This window comes from Scaptodrosophila lebanonensis, unplaced genomic scaffold (genome assembly GCF_003285725.1).
Source record: "Scaptodrosophila lebanonensis strain 11010-0011.00,11010-0021.00 unplaced genomic scaffold, SlebRS2 tig00000147-arrow-arrow-pilon, whole genome shotgun sequence".
NCBI classification, from domain to species: domain Eukaryota; kingdom Metazoa; phylum Arthropoda; class Insecta; order Diptera; family Drosophilidae; genus Scaptodrosophila; species Scaptodrosophila lebanonensis.
The window spans coordinates 949,815-970,731 of NW_022060591.1; the positions used below are offsets into that span (position 1 = coordinate 949,815).

Sequence of the window (20,917 nt, forward strand, 5' to 3'; positions counted from 1 at the left end):
ATTGTCAGATGAGTGGTGGGAATTGAGATCATCATGATCATTAAGACTTGCCAAGCCAGCAACCGTGGTATAAGTGGGTTTATATATATATATATATATATATATATATATATATATATATATATATATATATATATATATATATATATATATATATATATATATATATATATATATATATATATATATATATTTATTTGTATTGCCCCTCTTGCAGGGAGCGAGGGGTAATGTTTTGCCCGATGGGCAGAGCGTGCCGTTTTATCGCTCTACTCTTTACGTTTTTGGTATTAATCATATGCCGACACTGTACGAAACAGCGTCCGAAATTTGCGACGGGTGAAAATTTTGCAGAGAAAAAAAAAAGAAAAAACCTTAAATTTATGTATTAATAATATTAATATTATAAAAAGGTTAAGTAGGTTATAAAAATCTCTTTTACTTTTATCTAAGAAAATTGCATACTTTGTGGCTAGTACATTATTTTATAAGAAATCTTCTTGTCGTACTAGGAATTCAAAAAAAAAAAATAAAAAAAAGGTGCCTTCGTGTGTCGCAGGATATCCATCTCATGCGGTCGGAATTCGAACAGCGACTGACATATCTCGCCTTGGTGCGAGGTATCATTAAATAGACGCTGTAACGTATCAATACCTTGCTTCACAATCCTCATGTCTTGAAATTCTATTGGGAATCTACTGTGGCCATGGGTGGCATTGCTTGACAGTGTATGCCAGGTGCATCTGACAGCTTAGTATCGGTGACTCGGGAAGGCTCGGCTGCGGATAGTAATAAAAACGCCAATAGCAACAGTGCGTTGATCCATTTTGTGGGTGATAAACTTGTTGGTATTGCCGGTTTGACTCTCATGTTGTCTTCGTTTGTCGGTTTATTATTGGCCGATTTCGGTCTTGATTTGTCGGCTCCTGGTAGAGCGATCCACGTTATTTAAGATGCGTGGCTCATTGTTAAGTTTAGGGATGGTAGGTGTCGATGTCCGTTTAGGCTTCCTGTAGTACTGCCATGGTAGCTGATGAGGCTGCATCAGACGGTGATAAAATCCGACCCCAATCAACTAGTCAATTTTGGTGGACCGGTAGATCTCAGGATCAGCTAACTCCATCCCCGTTGGAATTTGTACTTCATCTCTGAAATCGCCGATGGTTGGTCGGGCACAATTGTGCTCATAACCAGAGATTTTACTTGCATGTTATGCTTGTTGTTTACCGATGACACCTGTAAACTTACTTTTTTTGATGCTGGTAGATTGCTGTTTCAAATGCCCTGCAAAGTAGTGGCTGTTCGTTGCGGCCTGATTTTCAAGTCTGTCAATAAGCGACTGGATACAAAGTTGGCTTAGGATCCAGAATCCCGTAATGCTAGCACTATTCTGTGCTGGCCATTGCGGCCTAGTACTTTGACTTGTATTGGTTCTTAGTTCTGGAAATCGATGGTTGCCGGAAGGCTGCTGCCGCCGTTATTCCGCTGTCCTTATGTAGCAATGTATGATGTGGCTGTTGGCATCGGAAACATGGTCTGCTTGAACACTCCCGAGAGCTGTGCGTGACGATGATACATTTTGGGCATCGGTTAGTTTCTTGAATCCATGCCCATCGTTGGTTCACGTGCGTTGCCTTGAACGTCACGCACTTGTACACTGCATGTTCAGTCAGCCTGCAGTTACAGCAAACTCTCTCAGGACTTAGCGCTCTGGTTAATGCAGCTCCGGTGGTGGCCTTGGCTGGTCTGTTGTTGTTCGTTGTTACCTCCAGTGCTCGGAAGCGACGGTTGAGGAAATCCAGAAAAGCGTTGACCGATTGGAGCTCCGTTGATTCTTGGGTTTCCTGTTCTAGTAGCGCCAGGTTGAATTTATCCAACTTCTTACGCAGGACAAGATAAAAGATAAACACGTGGATTGATAATGATACGATCTGGCTGGGTACGCACGCTGTGGAAGGAGGAACTCAGCGCAGTGCTGCGTTAGTTCGCATCGAAGAGAACGGCAACGTGGATGCACTGCGGTCGCGTGTGTCCGCGCTCATCAAGTCGGCCAACGACGAAGACCGATCCCGCCTGGAAGAGCTGGCGACGCAGTTCGAAAACGCATCATTGCGCTCAGTGGCGACAGGCCAGTTCAGCCCGCTGCCTGGGGAGCAACTAGGGGTCCTCAAACAAGAAAACGCAATGGAAGGCCCACCCTCAGGGCAGCACACCGCGACGGAGACAAATGGGTTACCAGCCGTGATTCCAGCGCAAGCCACATCACCGGCTCCGACGCCGGTGCCGACCATATCTATGGGAACTCCGGCAATGCCCACAGCAGCTATAGCGCAAGGCGCAATTCGTCCCAACGATGAGCTGAGTTCCGCGCGGACCTACTACAGGAGTACCCAGCAGATCCCCATAGGGAAGAGTGCCGGCAGCAGGCGTATGGCCGAGTCCAGGACGAGTCGGAGACACCCGACGAGTATATCCGGGTAATGCGACGGCTGATGCGCGGCGCCGAGATACCGATGGAGGAACAGCTGAGGCTCGTCCCCGTCAACGGGCTGCCAGAAATACGCGCCAGACTCCGCCTGGTCGGCGAAGAGGTGGGCACGTTTGACTAGTACGCACGGGCGGCGAGGGGCGTATACCAATCACTTCTGGCAAGGGGACAGGCGGCCGGTAGCACCGAGTCGAACACCACGCGCCCCGCACTGATGCCACCGTTGGTGCCGGCAGTTCCAACAGACACGCAACGACGAGGACAAATTTGTAGGCGTTGCGAAATGGGAGGACACGGCGTGGAGGCATTCCCGAACGTTCAACAGCTCTATTGCTGGGACTGTGGTAGGATGGGCGTGCGAGCAAACGAATTCTGCCGACATGGAACGGAAAACGCCACGGGGACTCGCCTGACATCAGCGGCTGGCGAATCCACGCAGGCAAGCTCAAACTACCACGTCGGCGGCGGAGGAGAAACTGCAGGGTTCGGCATGCAGCTTTGGCGACAAATATGCAGGTGGAGCCCTCCATAGCAGCCCACCTAACAGAGGGTCGCTACGTTCCTCGAGGTGGAATTGGCGAGCTTTGAGAGCGTCCCCGGAGTTTCGTCAGCAGCGACATACACCATCCGAATGAAAGACGAGCGGCCCATCAAGCAGCGGTATTACCCCCGGAACACCGCTATTCAGGCAGTAATTAACCAAGAAGTCGACGAACTGCTGGCAAAAGTCTGCATCGAACGCTATGACAACGCCTATAGCGCACCCATCGTGTTTGTGCGCAAGAAGACAGGTGCCTGGAGAATGTGCATCGATTACCGACAACTAAACGAACGCTCAGAACCAGATGCGTATTCGATTCCGCGGATCCAAGACATTTTGGAGCAGCTGCGCCAGGCCAAATATATAAGTAGCATAGATTTGCGGAATGGATACTGGCAGATTCCAATGGAGCGCCAGTATCACGACGTCGCAAGGTACGTGCGCCAGTGCCTGCTATGCGCTTCAAACCAGCGGAGGCAGCGTGGTACGTCGTATGCGCCGATTTAGCCGAGGCAATGCACATCTGCTGGGAAGCGGAAGTAAAAGAGAGCGAGAGCGGATTTTGGCTCGTTTTGGGGCGCCGCGGAACTCATCACAGACAACGGGGCCCAGTTTACGAGTGGCGCGCTGATACAGTTTGTCGCCGAGTCGGGCTTCCAGCAGCAGTTTACGGCACCATACACGCCACAAGAAATTACCACGACGCGGACCAATAGGACGACCAAAACCCTGATCGCCCAGTTGGTAGACTGGCAGCACAACACGTGGTACGAACTGTCGGAAGCACAATTGGACATCGACACAGCGCTTTCAGACGCAACAGGCTACTCACCTGCCATCATCCTATTTGGAAGAGAACCAAGGCGTTCGCGCACATTGTATGGAGAGGATCCAGATGCCGAAGAGGCAACACCAAGTAGCCCAGAAACACACGCAACACTATTACAGTTCGTTGACCGAATGGCCAAAAGGAACCAAGTGGTAGCCAGCGAGGACCAGGCGCGCCAGTATAATCTGCGGAGGCGTGAGTGGCGACCACGTTTGGGTGACGAGGTGCTCGTGCGACAACATCACCTGTCTAACGCTGCAGAAAAGTTCGCGGCCAAACTGGCGGCTCGCTTTGAGGGGCCATTCACGTTGCGTGCATTCATATCCCCGGTCATAATGCGCCTGCGACCGGTAGCGGGCGGCAGGGGTAGAACAGAACACATGCGAGATTTGAAAGCGTTGAATGCAAGCGACAGCGATGCAGAAGAGAACAGCGACGCTGAAGAGCGCAGCGACAGCGGAGGCGGCGCTGATACGTGCACCGCGGCCACGCCGCCGACAATATCCCAGCAGTCACAACAGCGACCACGGCTACAGTCGCAACAGCAGACCACAAGCAGCAGTTGTCACGAGTTCCAAAGGGCGGTGACACGCCAGCAACACCGCAAGCAGTTCCAGCAGGTCAGCGACAACGGCAGTTGCAGGAATAACCACAACGACGGCGACAACCACAACACCTACACAGCAAAGCCAGCGCCAACAGCGGAGAAAACGCTTCAACGCAGCAACCATGAAACGACGAGCGCGCCGATTCGCCCACGGTGGCCCAAACAGCAGAGCAATAGCAGCGGTAGCAGTGGCGTCAAAAATGGCAACCAAAGGCCTCAGCAGCAGCAGCAACTGTGCAGCAGCAGATGCAACAACTTTGATGAAAGCAGTAGTGACGACAACGACAGCCCCATGTACAGGTGCCGACAACAGCAACGCCGTCCGCAGCGGCAGCCATAGCAGCGACGCCAGCACAGCCAGGCCAGCGCCTAGTGGGCGTCAGGACGGGAATGTAGTCCGAATATATCTGCGCAAGCGTTTTAAAATGGCTCTAGATATTGCTGCAGAACTTAAAGATTCCAAGGAGATAGAGGGAAATTGTAAAGCCGAGGTGTAAGGTTTCGGCGGCGGCAATAAAAACACTTCTCATTTCCAATTATAAATTCGTTTCAATTTTGTATTTCTTTCACGTCTGTTCGTTTCAGCAATTACAAAGACAATGACAAACTTAAATTCTAGGCGGTCATATTTTTACTTCAGTGTGACCCAATTCAACAAATTAATAATGTTAAATAATAAGTCGGTTAAATTCAAATATTCATAAGATTCTTACAACAGCTTTGGAGGCATAACAAACAAAAACCGCAACATACATCTTGACCGGGCCTCTGCCACGAATTCCCATAGACAGGCATTGCACCACAAAAGTCCACTCCGCTCACATCAAATGGCCTACAGCAATGTAATCAGTCAGTGGGAAAATTTTCCATTATTTGGCTTGCTAGGATTGCTTTATACCTAAAGCAATGCACACACTGTCGCGCATTGACAAGTCAAGCTTGTTCGCGAAGAATGCTTACTAGCGCACGTGGACCACCGTGGCAATTAGTGCTATATAAATATTGCAAGTACAGCATCATGAATCTGCATCCCTTTGGCATAAGCAATGGAAATTTGGCATTGTTAGGCAATGATGCCTTAAGCAAGCCACCGCCAACTCTACCAAATTCAATTGAATATCCATAAGGGATTTTCGCGTTCTTCCGCTTCTTCAGCGGTGACTGCTCTTTAGTCAGCTCGATATGAGAATTACGTTTAGCCTCGGGAATAATCTAGTTTAAAGAATCGTGGGCCCTTAACCAGTGCGAATCAATCAAATTGGCCGTGGTGCAACCAAGTGACGCCAGAGCTGCTGGGTTACCTGCTGTCGGACGCCAACATGCGTTAGAGGTAAGCTCTTGAATATTTAACACTCTATTAGCCACGAAAGTATTAAAATGAGCCTGGTGTGTTTGCAGCCAGTGCAAAACTACTTCCGAAATGGACAAAAAACGACTCGCTCCAATGGCATATACAGAAACTGCATAACTTTGTCCGACAGCATCGCTAGCAGCTGTTCAGCACAAAGTTCCAATCGCGGAACCGACTTGGTGAAGACTTTTGGTGACGCCGACGTATCGGGGTATGCGAATCGACTCCAGTGCATCACAAAAGCTAGTGATAGAAACCAAGTATTTTAATAAATGACTGGGTATTTGGTCATCCCAAGAATATGTTTGAAGCCAAAGCTCATGCAAAAAAAATGTTTGCTCGCGTAATTATTGGGCACAGCAGACCAAGTGGGTTGTATAACTTAGAACTAAACGACAGTTTCGTAAATTTAGAAGGCGATATCTCGACTGGTAGGCTATCGTCAAAGTGCCAGAACGCACCCAACACTCCAAAGTAGTCCTAGCGTTGTCATCCTGATGGCCTATGAGAAAGTCGTCAGAAGGCTGAATTTGAAACTGTTCGCAATTTGATGACCATTTAGTGAGCATAAATCCAAAAGGCTTTAAAACTGAGTTTAGTTCGACATATAGCAATTGCAACTCCTCCACAGTTTCTGCACTAGATAGAAGGTCATCCACATAAAAGTCGCTGGCTAGAGATTTAGAAGCCAATGAATGCGAATTTGCGAACCAAAACAGAGTTGAATATAGCCATAGTTGAATAGTCGGTCCAACCGTGAGTATTTAACGACACTTGGGATGACGTCGTGCTCGACACGTCGAAGACAACTCGCAAATTTGTTGAGGTTCTTTGCGGTCTCAGCACGCACTGATACGGAGTAAAATTGTTCGGCTTTCTCGGAACCGTGTTGTCGATTGCGTTCATGTGTTCCAAAGTCATGGCATGTACGTCTGGCTGCTTGGACAGTCTCCTTTCTAGGGCAAGAAAGCGCCATTTATTTGTTTCATAGAAGCTGACAAGTGACTGCGGACTGGACCTAAGCGGCAACGATACACTAAGACGGCCCGAGGGCAAGCGAGTGATCGAGTTCACAAATGACTTCTAGCAAAGCATTTGTTCTGGAGTATAAAGACGTAAATCAGTCAAATTTGGAACTTCTTCCAACTCCCATAACTTGCGAACTAATGCATCTAAGAACTTTGCTAATGATCAAGCGAAAAAGTGCAGATGAGTCAGCAGCCCGACAACGCCCAGCTACAATCCAGTCTAGTGCTGTAGCATGCAAAGTCGGCGACTCACTGGTTCCCTTAATTTAGCCTTCTCTTAATAGGTCAAATATTACATCTGCGCCAAGCAGCAGATCAATGCATTGCGGCCTTTGAAACTGAGGATCTGCTAGTTCCAGGTTTTTAGGCACGTCAACGTTGACAGCTTTTTCAGGCTGGTAAGACGAGATAGTGCCAAATTCTGTCAAATAATCGAAATTGCGACTACGGGACGCAATTGACGTCTGCACAATGTGTCGAATTGCAGACTTGCGCTTACCAATACCAAGCAAATTTATATCTTCGCACTCTTTTTTTAAGCTACAAAGTTTTGGCTAGCTCCTCTGTCATAAAATTAATTTGGGACCCTGAGTCAGGCAAAGCCCTAGCAAATTGGAAGGAATCCGATTGATCCATTACACGGACCACTGCCGTAGCCAATATCACTTGGTGGTGTGATTAACAGGCGATGTTTGAGCTGGCGTTTCCGCTTGCGCCACAAATGATTGGCTGGCAGTTGCAGCTTGCGCTGAGTCGACAGAATATTTATGCCAAAGTGTGTGATGTAGTTTGGAACATACTCTGCATGCAAGTCATGCCTTTGTTGTGTGACCTTCCCTTAGGCAGTTTATGCACAAAGGGCAGTTTATTCACAAACTTAAATCGTTTGTCGCGGTTAAGTGCTGCGAGTTGAGTAGGCGGATGTATAAAGTGGTCAATCGCTTGGCAGAACAAACACTTCGGATTGGCTTGTGTAAGGAAGTTGGCTATAGTCGAGGCTCTCTTCCCACTTTGAACTTAGAAATTTGTTTGTCATTGCCTAAGGATAGCAGTGATTCTTAGCTAGCGCGAAGGTTATCAATCAACGAACGCAAAGAACTAGCAGAAGAGCTTTGCATTTTCGGAAAGCCAATGCTATCAAATACGATAAAACAGCTGTTGTCGTAAACGCGCTTCAAAGCACCCAGTGGCTTTGGATAATTTCCCTCGATAACTTGTTAAGCCTTGACCGTTCCTAATGCCTCTTGTTCCAAACATGCAGATGGTTAAATTTCTCAATGCGTCATTGTCCACTAACTTTTGAAACAGCACAATCAAGTTTTTGTTATCTGAATAGCTGCCACCAAACCTTGGCAACTTGAGACGCAGAGAATTTTACAGTCCTTGATACTAAGGCCGGATCAATTTGGTCTAATTCTTCCTGCAGGTCAAAGGCTTTATCAATGTACCAAGACAAAATTTCCAATCGGCACTCAAGTTCAAAGGGTTCGATACTGCCAGAAGTTGCCTGAATAGAGCTTTTTATTCGTTCGATATAGCCAACGAGATTGGCACGTGACTGAAGCAAGCAGTCAAATTTGTTTCAGACAGAGTCGTCTAATGCTCTGCTACGGTTTGCTTTCCTCGTTAGCCAGGCATATTTAGAAATAAGATGCATGCAAAAGGCTGTAATGAATTAATTCAATATTAATACAGTTGTACTAAACTGCTAGCCTACACTGTTCTGCTAAACGAAAGTGTATTTATGTTGTTGTTTATGTGTACACTGCAGCTGGCGCGTACAAACAAATAACGTACCATACGCTGTAATTACCAAAAACATCGAACCGTCCACCTGATCTCTACCAACTCCGACAGCGCAGTCGACGACGAATGCATACTACACGATTACAGCAAGCACCAACGATATGGGCACCGAAGCAGAGAGAGAGAGAGCGAGAGAGAGAGAGCGAGAGAGATTCAGCGATATGCAGGCGAGCCGACGCTGCTGCAGTGTGACAGCAGCACAACAACAATATCGAGACGAACAACTTAGCAAAACGACATGGCAAACCAAAATCAGTGCACGCAAACGCAGCCTCGCCTGTTGCTTATATATAACTGTATTTTTATACCCTGTGCCAACAGAGTGAAAGGCTATACTGGTTTTGTGCGAATGTATGTAACAGACAGAAGGAGGCAGACCCCCACAAATTGATATATTATTGTTCAGGATGACAAGCCGAGTCGATATAGCCATGTCCGTCTGTCTGTCCGTCTGTCTGTATGAACGCAAGGATCTCAGAAAGTATAAGAGCTAGAACAACCAAACTTGGTATATATATTCTACTAAGACCGAGAAAGTACGAGTTTGAATTTTTTTTTTCAATTATAATTCTCTTAAATACTTATATTCTACTAAGACCGAGAAAGTACGAGTTTGAATTTTTTTTTTCAATTATAATTCTCTTAAATACTTACCCGTCTTTGCTGGGCTCAGTATTAGTGCTTACAATTATAAGTTTATTTACTATATGATATTCCTTTCCGACACTCTCTATACTTTCTAAAGAGTTACTTTCCCAAATAGGAAATTACTTTGGTGCGGTTCGAGAGCTAGGACATAAAGTACTGCAAAGAAGTTATTTTTCCAGCTGGGGTATGGCTCAGCTGTCCAGGGTTCTTTTACAAGAAATTTGTAAATTTGTGACGGGAGCATGTGGCAAGAGGGACTCGATGCTCACTATAGGATATCAGTCGCCGCGTGGCCGGTGTTTTGCTTGCTTTTGTAGTCACACTTTACATATATACCGACTCAAGCCTAGTATATATGTAAGTTGCGCTCATAGCGACGGAGGATTTCTGGGTGAAATAATTAAACGCGCACTGAAATATTACTCACAATGGCTTTTATTTCCAACACGTCTCTTGTTAGCCCTCCTTTGCACCACGCTTATTTGAGGATTCTTCAGACTCACTGCGATTTAATTACCTCGGTCAACTTAGTTTAGCTTCTATGTTTCGTTGCTGGTACTCGTCGCGTCGCAAGTCTACCGGGTTCGCGGTACACTGAAGAAGAGACAGAGCTTCAATTCTCTCCTTGGCTTGTAGCTCCGTGCGGTGTTGCCATTTCTCTCCTACTTAAAAATACCATTCTAAGCGTGGGCGGCGATGCCAACCTGCTTGCCCTTTGTCCCTTTCCAAGGGTTCATTTTATTCATAATATCAACAATACTACTGTCGATTATATTATAAAACTTAAAATAAAAAATTAAACTAAACAAAATAAAAGATAAGAAAGCCTAACACAAAGCTGTACAATGACGTCTATTAATGCGTCCGACACGTTGGGGGAATTTTATTTGCCAATTGGCCAGCTATGCCCCGATTCACAGCCATATGTGGTAAGAGACATTAAAGGCCTAAAAAACTATACAAAAAGTAGATAAAGGTGAACAATTAATTCTATTTAAAAACTAATTAGAAAAAGTACAAAGTAGAACGAGAAAGAGAAAAAGAAAGAAGAAAAGAGAGACAGAGAAACAGAAAAAGAGAAAGGTGGAAAGAGAGACGAAAAGAAAAAGAGGGAAATCTCCAACCCGGTGGGGGAAATTTCAAATGCCAGTCCGACAAGCTATGCCCCAACTCACAGCAGTAAGTGAATAGATTTGATAGAATAGGCAAGCAGAGATTGGGATCCCAGCTTAAACCACGTAGAGCAAAATTGCTTCTGAACAGACTCAATACTTTCCTGATGCTTTCTATATTGATGCTTTCAAGCAAAGGGCGTACTAGAGCAGTGTAAAGAAGCTTAGTGGTATAAGGGTCATTAAATTCCTTGGACCAACGTTTAATGAATCCAAGTAATCCCTTGGCCTTATTGACAATACTAGATATGTGAAGGTTAAAGTTCAATTTGGAATCAAAAAGAACCCCAAGGTCGTCAACAGTCGATATACGTTGCAATGGCACATTGTCAATCGTATACGTTCCTAAATAAGGCAAGGTTCGGTTAAATGTCATAAACTTACATTTAGAGCAATTGAGGTGCAAGTGGTTAGCAGTTCAGAACATCCTGCAGGCGATGAAAATGAGAAGGGTCTTTGTAAGTCAGAATAAGTTTCACATCATCAGCATACATAAGAATATGAGAGTGTGACAAGGTAGCGGGGAGGTCATTATTAAATAATGAAAAAGGTAAGGGGCTAAGATGGCTACCTTGAGGCACACCGGATGATGCAAACACAGGCTTAGAAATGTGCGACCTAAGCAAGATCCGTTGGGATCTGTCTTTTAGATAAGACGAAATCCAACACAAAAAAGCGGAGGGAAATCCTATACGACTTAGTTTAAAGAGCAGAAGATCATGGTTCACAGAGTCAAATGCTTTACTGAAGTCAGTGTAAACGACATCAGTCTGCATTTTTAGAGTAAATGCTTCATTTACCAAGGAAGAAATTCCAGCAAATTGGGCGTAGTAGACCGTCTCTTTATGAAACCATGTTGAGCCGGAGATATGACAGATTTACAGAGGTGCTGCAAACTATTTTTTTAAATAATTTCGGTATGGCAGACAACTTTGCAATTCCTCTGTAGTTTGAAATATCAGACTTACCGCCCTTTTTATGAAGAGGAATAATAGATTCTCTCCAAATAGTTGGAAAGATTGGCTGTAATGGATGTAATAGGGAACTAGAACACTCCTTGAGAACACAACTAGGAATGTTGTCTGCTCCAGGACAGTATGAAGATTTTAAAGATTTGATAGCAGAAAGTATCAGTAATTATGGGAGCGTAAATAGTGTGGGAAGATGAACGGCCCCCCCTAGAAATTGCTTTAATACAAGTTATATGTTGCATATAAACTTGAATATCGGAAGAGGGAGGTATATACGAGCAAGTGATGTAAAGAGCAACAAATTCAACATAATTTGGCACATCACCATCAATGATTTCCGATCGAAGGTTGGATTTGACTGCAATCAGTACCCCTCCGCCTCGACGACTCGGACGATCATGACGAAAGATATAAAAGTCATCTGATAAAATTTCATTATCAGAAATCGTAGGACTTAACCACGTTTCTGAAAACGCAATAATATTAGAATCAAAAGAAAAACTGCTCAGAAATAAATTCCCGAGCTTTCACAAAAAAAACCCCTAACGTTCTGATACAGAATATTAAGCGAAAAAGGTCGCGAGTCTAGTTTTTTGAAGAAAAACTTGACGTTGGTTTCGGAGAAGAATACTAGACTGTAAATCAACAGGCAGTGACGAAACTCGTTTTTTCTGTCTAACCTCATGAACAATCATATGTGGAGGCCAAAATTTTGGATCACATATAATTGTAAAAGCCTCAGGCGGCACACTTATTTTAAACGAGGATATTTCACGAGGCTCAGCAAAACTGAAGGTCGAAATAGATACACTAGCCGTCGATTTACTGGCAATATAGGCTGCTATAGATTAACAATTGGTATCGGAAGATAATCTTGATACAAAAACTTGTCTTCTGGAAGCTATAACAGTAAGAGCCGGAGGCTGAGGCAGAGCAGCAACTGACGCACTTTCTGCAGCAGAAAATTTTATAGAGGAAGCTTTCTTAGAAGCTTTCGAGGCCACTACTGTCTTGCTTACTGCAGGAGGTTCTATCAACGGGGCTAAGTTGACCTGAGCAGAAGGCACAGGGGAAATAACAAACAAATTCCCAGGGGAAGCAGACAACGAGATTGCTGGCAATAGATCAAGATCTACTAGAGAACTTGGGCGTAATGAAGTTGACGGCGACGAGCATGGCGGTACCTCTAGAAATTGAGGCTCTAACCTACGTTTGGGCGGAGACACTAACTTATATTGGCTAAGTAACTGTTCTCCAGAGTCGAGCTCAGTTGAAAGTTGCTTAGTTAACTTTCGCAATTTTAAATATTTCTCAATGTCAATGCATACAGGGCATGACCACCTCAAACCATCACAACCTTTTTTAGGTGGGTAAACATTGTCGAGATCACGACTACTTAATCCTGCACATTTAATATGCATAAAATTCTCGCACAACCAACAGTTAACAAACCGAAGTTGATCAGAATAATTGATTCTTCAACTGTGCAAGACTTGTTGCAGCAAAACATTGTGGGCGGAATAAATACAAGGGTGAATGACCCAAATAACGTAGCTAGCGCAAAGTTTAAGAAGAATGCTGTAAGCAAAAACTGAGTAAAAAAAACTAGAGTGGCACTATGATTAGCTTTTAGGTATGCGACAAACAGCAAACAAAAACAACAACAAGAAGGCTGAGTGAGACCAAAGTGCACAATGAGAGGGCTACCGCGAACACGCACACAAACCTTTTGCACGCAAAGGGAGCTGCTTAAAAGCAAAATTCAAAATAATTGCAAAAACAAAATGCAGTGCACTGACGCCGACACTATAAAATTATAAAATAAATACCTGTTAAATGCACAACCACTAAACTGAGCACAATACGGGCCAAATAAACATTAACTTCACAAAGTAACACAATAATTACAAATTAAAAGCTGCTTTAAAAGACAAAAATAATAAAAAACACAGAGCTCAAGAAAAACACGTCTTTCACTGACAACAACTCTCTCTCTCTCTTCTCGAGGCTTGGGCAGGAGGATGGGCCTATACATCTTCCATTTCTACGAGAGTAATCTTTACGAAGGCATTGATTGTATAAGTCCACAAATACAACCGAGTGGAGTGCTATGGCCAAACGTAGAGCTCTGTTATGGATAGAATTTTTTTTTTTGAAACCGCTCTACCATGCGTTTGCTTCTTTCTGAGAGTGTGCAAACCACGTTTGACTCGATAAACACTGTTGTGGATGGAAGCAAAGTCCGGTGTGTACAATTTGGCCCAGGCAATGTTATAGTAGCCGGCTTGATCAATAACGATTCTGAGGACTTTTATACTCCGTACATGAAATATACAAGAGTATATTAGGTTTGCGGGAGCTGAAAATATAACAGACAGAAGGAGGCGTGGCAAACCCCACAAAGTATATATATTCTTGATCAGCATGACGAGACGAGTCGATCTAGCCCTGTCTTTCTGTCCGTATGAAAACCTAGACCTCAGTGACACCAAACTGTGCACAAAGATGCGTTATGTGTGTACGCTGTGCAAGTTTGTTTTATTTTTTTGATTCCCCCCCCACTACCAACCTTTGGGGGTTTTCCCGATTTTCCGTTCGTATAATCACCTATATGTCGGAGACCTTATAACGTAGGGACACCAAATTTTAGTCCCAGCTTTCTGTGAATACGCAGAAAATGTGTATTTTGGAGGGAGGTAATCCCTCCCCCCTCTCACCCGCAATCACTGATATTCCATAACTGGCGTATTTCTTTGAATTTCGAGTTCAAATTTTGCGAATACCCCCTGTTAGTGATTATGTATCCGTATGCTAAGTTTAAGTAAAATCGATCAACATTTTTTCCTTAATTTTCTTAATTTTTTTAATTTCTATAATTATTCTAAGCATATGTACAGAGCATTTCAAAGTCGGGACACCCGACTTTAGCTTTTTTACTTGTTTTTAATAATGAATGCTCATACGAAATGTGTATTTTATCTAAAATGCCACGTGGAATGCATGTAACAGGGGAAGGTCGAGGCTTAATAAATCAAATTCAATCGACACCGAAACACAATAAGAAATTTTCTTAATAACCCTGATTCTTATGGTGAGATCAAACGCTGCGAAAGACAAACCAACATTGACGAACGGTGTAAACGGGAAATTAGGCGTCTTGCTGTTCAAAAGGACATGCCTTTCGTCATAAATAAATAAAACTTAGACTTAGATTTAATCCAACTAAAACCAATTTATTAAAAAAAAAACACCTATGCACATACATATAATTCTTTTCATGAGGTGTATGTCGTTTTAGTTCGGCGGAGCGACAAAAGCGCCAAACATCCGCGCGAATATATGTTATTTTAAGTCGACATAGCCCCGCCAAAAAAGAGACATACCTCCGCCAGAAAAATGTACTAGGGGAAGATATCTCGTCGGAAGTATATCGCTAATGCATTCAGTACCCCAGTTGTTGCGAGCCATACCAGCTTTATAATAATATATATGTAGCGACCTCATCGGCTCGTGAGCACATCTCCAAACAATCAATGACACCAGCTGCGTCGATCTCTTTAGCTATATGATAGTTACTATCATCTCTAGCGTCACCAGCGCGCGTACCTAAAAAGGTTAATTGTATCAATTCGTATTAATAAATAGTAATTTAGTTGTGTTAATACACTTGGAGTGTTTTATCTGTAGCTAACTTAACTTAAGCTAACTTATCTGTACCTAACCCTCTGTTAGAAAAACGCACCGTTGGAGATAAATTAACCGAAATTTGTGAATTGCTAATTTGGCACACGCACATGGTGGCATTAGTATACATACACACCTGCACATTTTGCCAACAATTATAAATTCGGTAATCCAACTTGAAAACATGAATCCTGCTGAGAAAAACCAAAATGCTAACCAGCAAGCCTTGGACAACAACCGTGAACTTCAAGTTGTGCCCAATCCTGAAATATGCCGGGTAGGAATCAAGCCACCGCCGTTCTACAATGAACAACCCGACCTTTTCTTCATACAAAAATTTCGCTGCAAGCTGATAAGATAATGGAAACGCAGCGCCGGTCAGCAGTATCTGCCGTGCAGTCTGCAAGCTGAAATTGACGAGCTCCGCAAGGAATTGCAACATCTTAAATCAAAAACAACTCCCGTATTAACACGTCCCCAGCACGATCTCCATTCTGCTATCACCACAGCAGATTTGGCGCCAAAGCCAAAAAATGCATAGAGCCGTGTGACTTCAACAAACGTAAGCCGAAAAAAAAGCCACTGTCCGAGACGACAGGCACAATGGGCGCTGCTAAGAGTCGTTGACTAATCATAACTGACCAGTTTTCCAAGGTCAGATACCTAATTCTCCCACCACTAAACATACGACACTAAAATTGTTACAGTCAGCCTCGGCTTACGCAGAAAAATGGACTGCCAATTTATCGTGGCGGATGTCACAAAACCAATTATAGGGGCAGACTTCCTACACGAATATGGTCTTGTTGTCGATCTTCGCAAATGCTGTCTTCTTGATAGCTCTACAAAGCTATCGGCAAAAGGCACAGTGTGCTGCATCCAATGGGAAAAACAACACACAGTGAGCCCAATAAGCAGCGACCGTTTTGAAATAGATCTACGGGAGTATAGCGAGCTTACTAAACCATATAGGTACACAAGCTCAGATGTAAAAACTCAGGTGCAGCCTCACATTTTTACAAAAAACCAACCAAGAGTTTCAAACACACGTCGCCTCAACCCAGAAAAATTAGCCATGGCTAAACGGGAATTTGACTACATGCTCAAACAAGGCATATGCAGCCCAAGCAGCAGTCAATGGGCAAGTCCTCTGCATATGGCTCTAAAAAAAACAAAAATTAATGGCGTCCGTGTGGAGATTACAGGCTGCTCAACCACATAACAAAACCAGACAGATACCCTCTGCCGCATATCCACGATTTTTCGAACAAGCTCAGCGGCAAGTCAGTCTTCACTACTATCGATCTAGAACGAGCCTATCACCAAATACGAATCGCACCGGAGCATCGCTGCAAAACCGCAATCATCACACCATTTGGCCTGTACGAATTCAACGTGATGACATTTGGCTTATGCAACGCAAGTCAAACTTTCCAGAGGTTCATGGATCAAATATTTCGCGACATGGATCACGTAATATTCATTTTCTATACGTGAAAAACGTCTTCGAAAGATTGCGGCAGTACGTCCTGCGCATAAATGCCTCCAAGTGCACTTTCGGAAAACCACAGGTAGAGTTTTTAGACTACTTTGTCTCAAAGGAAGGCATCGCACCAACAAGAGATCGGATTAGGACGATCGAGGAATTCAAAAAACCCACTGTGACACACGAGCTCAAAAGTTTTTTGGCGATGTTAAACGTGTACAGGAGGTGCCTACCAAACGCAGCCTTTAAACAAGGCCAACTACAAAAATTAATTAAAGGCAATAAAAAGAAAGACAAAACTCCAATAGTGTGGAATGCTGAAGCTGAGCGAATTATCGAACAGTGCAAGACAGAATTAGTACAAGTAACATCACTGGCACACCCTTCCGCAAACGCTAAGCTCATTCTGCATGTCGATGTCAGCTATTTTTGCGTGGGCACCGCCTTTAATCAGTTATGCAATGGAACGCTCAGGCCTCTTGGATTCTTCTCCAAACGGTTGTCAGAGTCTCAAAAAAAACAAAGTATGTACGATCGGGAATTACTCGCAATTTTTTTGGCAGTCAAGCGTTTTTCCTACAGGATGGAGGGACGAATCTGTACAGTTCTAACCGATCACAAGCCGCTCACCTTTGCTTTCCAGCAAAACTCTGAGAAGGCAACCCCTAAGCAAACTCGGCAGCTCGGCTTCATCAGCGAGTAGACAACAGACATCCAGCACATCAAGGGTACCTGCAACATTGTTGCCGACACGCTCTCTAGGGTGGAAGCCGTTTACTACGACGATCAAATCGATTTCGAAAAACTTGCCCACAGTCAACAGACTCCGAAATCAAAGAACTAATGCAAAATTCCTCTTTGCAGCTCAGACAGATTCAGCTCAATGGCACGAAGACGTCTCTATATTGCGACACTTCGTCAACACGAATCTGGCCCTATGTCACGAGTGAATTGCGCAAGCATCTATTCAACTCCATTCACAACTTATCGCATCCCGGAAAATGTGCTTCCGTAAAACTAATAACCGATAGATTCGTGTGGAAGGATATGAAGAGAGACATTGCTAGAATGGTCAACAATTGCATCAGCTGCCAACAGTCAAAAATCAGCAGGCACAATAAAGCTACGCTTCACAAATTCAACGTACCAGACCGGCGCTTTGAACACATCAATATCGACCTTATTGGCCCATTGCCGTTGTCCCAAAACTTCAGGTACTGTCTAACGTGCATCGATCGGTTTTCTCGTTGGCCAGTCGGAATTCCTATATCGGATATCAGCGTGGAAACAGTAGCTAGGGCGCTGTTGCACGGGTGGATTGCGCACTTTAGAATGACATACTACATCACCACAGACCAAGGCAGGCAATTCGAGTCCAAATTGGTTAAGGAGCTGAGACAGCTAACGGGTTCTAAACATCTGCGCCCTACCGTATATCACCCACAGGCGAATGGTTTGATAGAGAGAATGCACAGGACATTAAAAAGGGCAATAAAATGTCACACTGACTCCAACTGGATTGAAAGTCTTCCCATTGTACTACTTGGCTCTGGGCTACGGTCAAGGAAGACCTAAACGCATCGCCGGCTGAAATGGTTTATGGCACTACGCTAAAACTACCAGAATTCTTTATTAAACGGCTACGCACCACTATGGCCGAACTTAAGCCAGTGAATACTTCATACCATGGCAAAGCCAAAGTATTTCTACAAAAGGATCTCAACACATGCACACATATATTCCTGCGTGATGATACGGTGAAAGCACCACTGAAGGCTCCATATGATGGCCCCTACCCTATTATAAGCCGCACCGAAAACCAAAAACCAACAAACCCCGCTAACTAAAACTCGAAGTGGACGAAAGATTCGTTTACCTGGAAAATGTGTCCAATTCACCTAGCTGTGTCATCGTAAGGGAGTCGATGTAGCGACCTCATCGGCTCGTGAGCACATTTCCAAACAATCGATGGCACCAGCTGCGTCGATCTCTTTAGCGATAAGATACACAAAAGATATATATATATATATATATATATATATATATATATATATATATATATATATATATATATATATATATATATATATATATATATATATATGTATATATATATCTTTTGTGTATCTTATCGCTAAAGATATATATATATATATATATATATATATATATATATATATATATATATATATATATATATATATATATATATATATATATATATATATATATATATCAGGTCATCTTCCATTTGTCCGGGAATGCTCCTTCACGGAAGCATTGATTGTATAGTTTATATGTATAGTCTTTCAGTTTTTTTCTTTTTTGGGGAAGTGGGTACAGAGTAAGAGATAAGAGTTGAAACCGCTCTACCATACGTTTCCTTTCCTTTGTATTCCTTTGTAATCTTTGTAGAAGTAAGCAATTGTCGCTGGGAGCAAAGTCCGACATGTACGTGAGTGGGGGCAGCAACTCATAAAGCATTTCGTTCTATTTGGTCACGGCATTGGCAGGGTATTTTTGTTTTATGGGCCGGTTTTCTCTTCATTTAACATAGAATTGACATTATTTTTAATTAATAAAAAAGGCAGAGCTTTTGTTTTGCAACGCGTCATTTAGATTACTTTATTTTTAAGGCTCAAAAAGGCTGGCAATAATTATAAAAAGAGATGCCTGGATAGGGTATATATAAATACTATTATCGTTCTCGGATAGAAAAGGCACAACATCGGTTGTTTTTTTTTATCGAAATAATTAAAAACCAAGGTTCAAAAAGGCAATAGTCGTTCTTTAACTATATATTTTTTAAAGACTTTAACAATATTGTATGTTGTATCTGTAGGGCTGATGGTATTTATGGGCACGTATCAATTTTAGTCAAAACAATTGAGTTCGCGCTCTTTCTATCTGAGACCGTATAAGTAGGGTTTTAATTGCATTCAATTATAAAATGGCAATTGTGATTCAAGTTGTACACACTATGGCAGTTTTTCTTTTAGATAACTCCTTGTATTGATTTTTAATATTTAATTTTACCTATATGAAGGGTAATATTGGTGGGGAATTCTTAAAATACATAAATACCAAACAAAATCATTCAAACCCATTTTTCTTTAAATATAAATATTTGGAAAAGAATGTTTGAACATTATTTTGAATACATACATAACTTTTAGACTTGTTTTATTTGTAATTTTGTTTTTAAATGTTTTATGACGATTCTGTTTTACTGAGTGTTTTATTTATTAACTTATTACTTTACACATATATCATCTGAGTACGTACACAAAAATATAAAATGTTTGATTATTGTATAAAGAACTAATACAATGCCATGAATAAATTCTAAACATATTTGCACGTTATATGCCGTACTATATTCAAAGTAAATAAGCACATACGTAGTTTTCAATAATATTAAATTTTAAAATTTTCATAAATGCTTAAACAAAGAAGGACCGTGTTTTACGAGTAAAATATATTTTACTTTATCCGTTTTCTAGTTGTAATGCTTTTACGTAGTATTTATTCAAACAAATGTAAATTAGCCCATTTTTTAATTTAACTGCGGCGTTGTGTATTATGTAAATAAATATATTGTTCAATAAATGAGTTGCAAAAAGTAGCCGAAAAGTTTTAACTTATCTTTAGGCAAGCCACCCAATATTTATTTCGTGCATTATTTTCTTGCATGTTTCCTTCTGTCGATTAGATTAATTTTTCAATTATCGATTAATATAAGCTCAGATCTGTGTTTTCCTCTGTTGAGCTATGTATTTTAGACATCCGTCTTTTTCTTCTCTTTTTTCTTTTTCAAAAACGATGGTGTTCGCAAACCTTTTTTCTTCTTCTTGTCTTTTTTAGGGGATCCGTCTGTAGATATATCTTGCAACTTTACCAAAAGTAAAAGAAAAAAAATAGATATATAATTATATATAGATATATAATATATGCACATTTGCTTTGGTAAGTCGTTCAAGTGCTCACCTCTTTACTGCTCTGAGAAAAAGTACTCAAATGCGCCTCTGAATGATCACCATTATGGAAATTCTCACCTAAATAGGGGATAGGAATTGGAAAAAAATTATTTAATTAAAATCGATTTCTTTTATAAAAAATTCAATTACATTTAATACAACGGAAGCACACAAATGTTTATATATTTTATAGGTATATACGAGTAAATATACAAAAAACAACAAGATCGAACTATGTATAGTAAGTTAATAGTTACAAACAATACGTATTCAATAATAGTGTACGCACCTTAGGATATTAAATTTGACGTCCAACATGCATATAAAAT

At 42.4% G+C, this 20,917-nt stretch overlaps 1 protein-coding gene across 1 annotated transcript in view; it reads right to left on the reverse strand.

Moving 5' to 3' along the window:
• Positions 1 to 19,205: 19,205 nt before the first annotated feature.
• LOC115629433 (protein hu-li tai shao) overlaps positions 19,206 to 20,917 on the reverse strand; it is a 92,320-nt gene continuing 90,608 nt past the window's right edge. Inside the window, exons 11-12 of the mRNA XM_030525891.1 lie at positions 20,599 to 20,666; positions 19,206 to 20,503 (exon numbers count right to left, since the gene is read on the reverse strand). Of these exons, the coding sequence (XP_030381751.1) occupies positions 20,390 to 20,503; positions 20,599 to 20,666 (182 nt within the window). The 3' untranslated portion in view covers positions 19,206 to 20,389. The remainder of the gene's footprint in view (positions 20,504 to 20,598; positions 20,667 to 20,917) is intronic.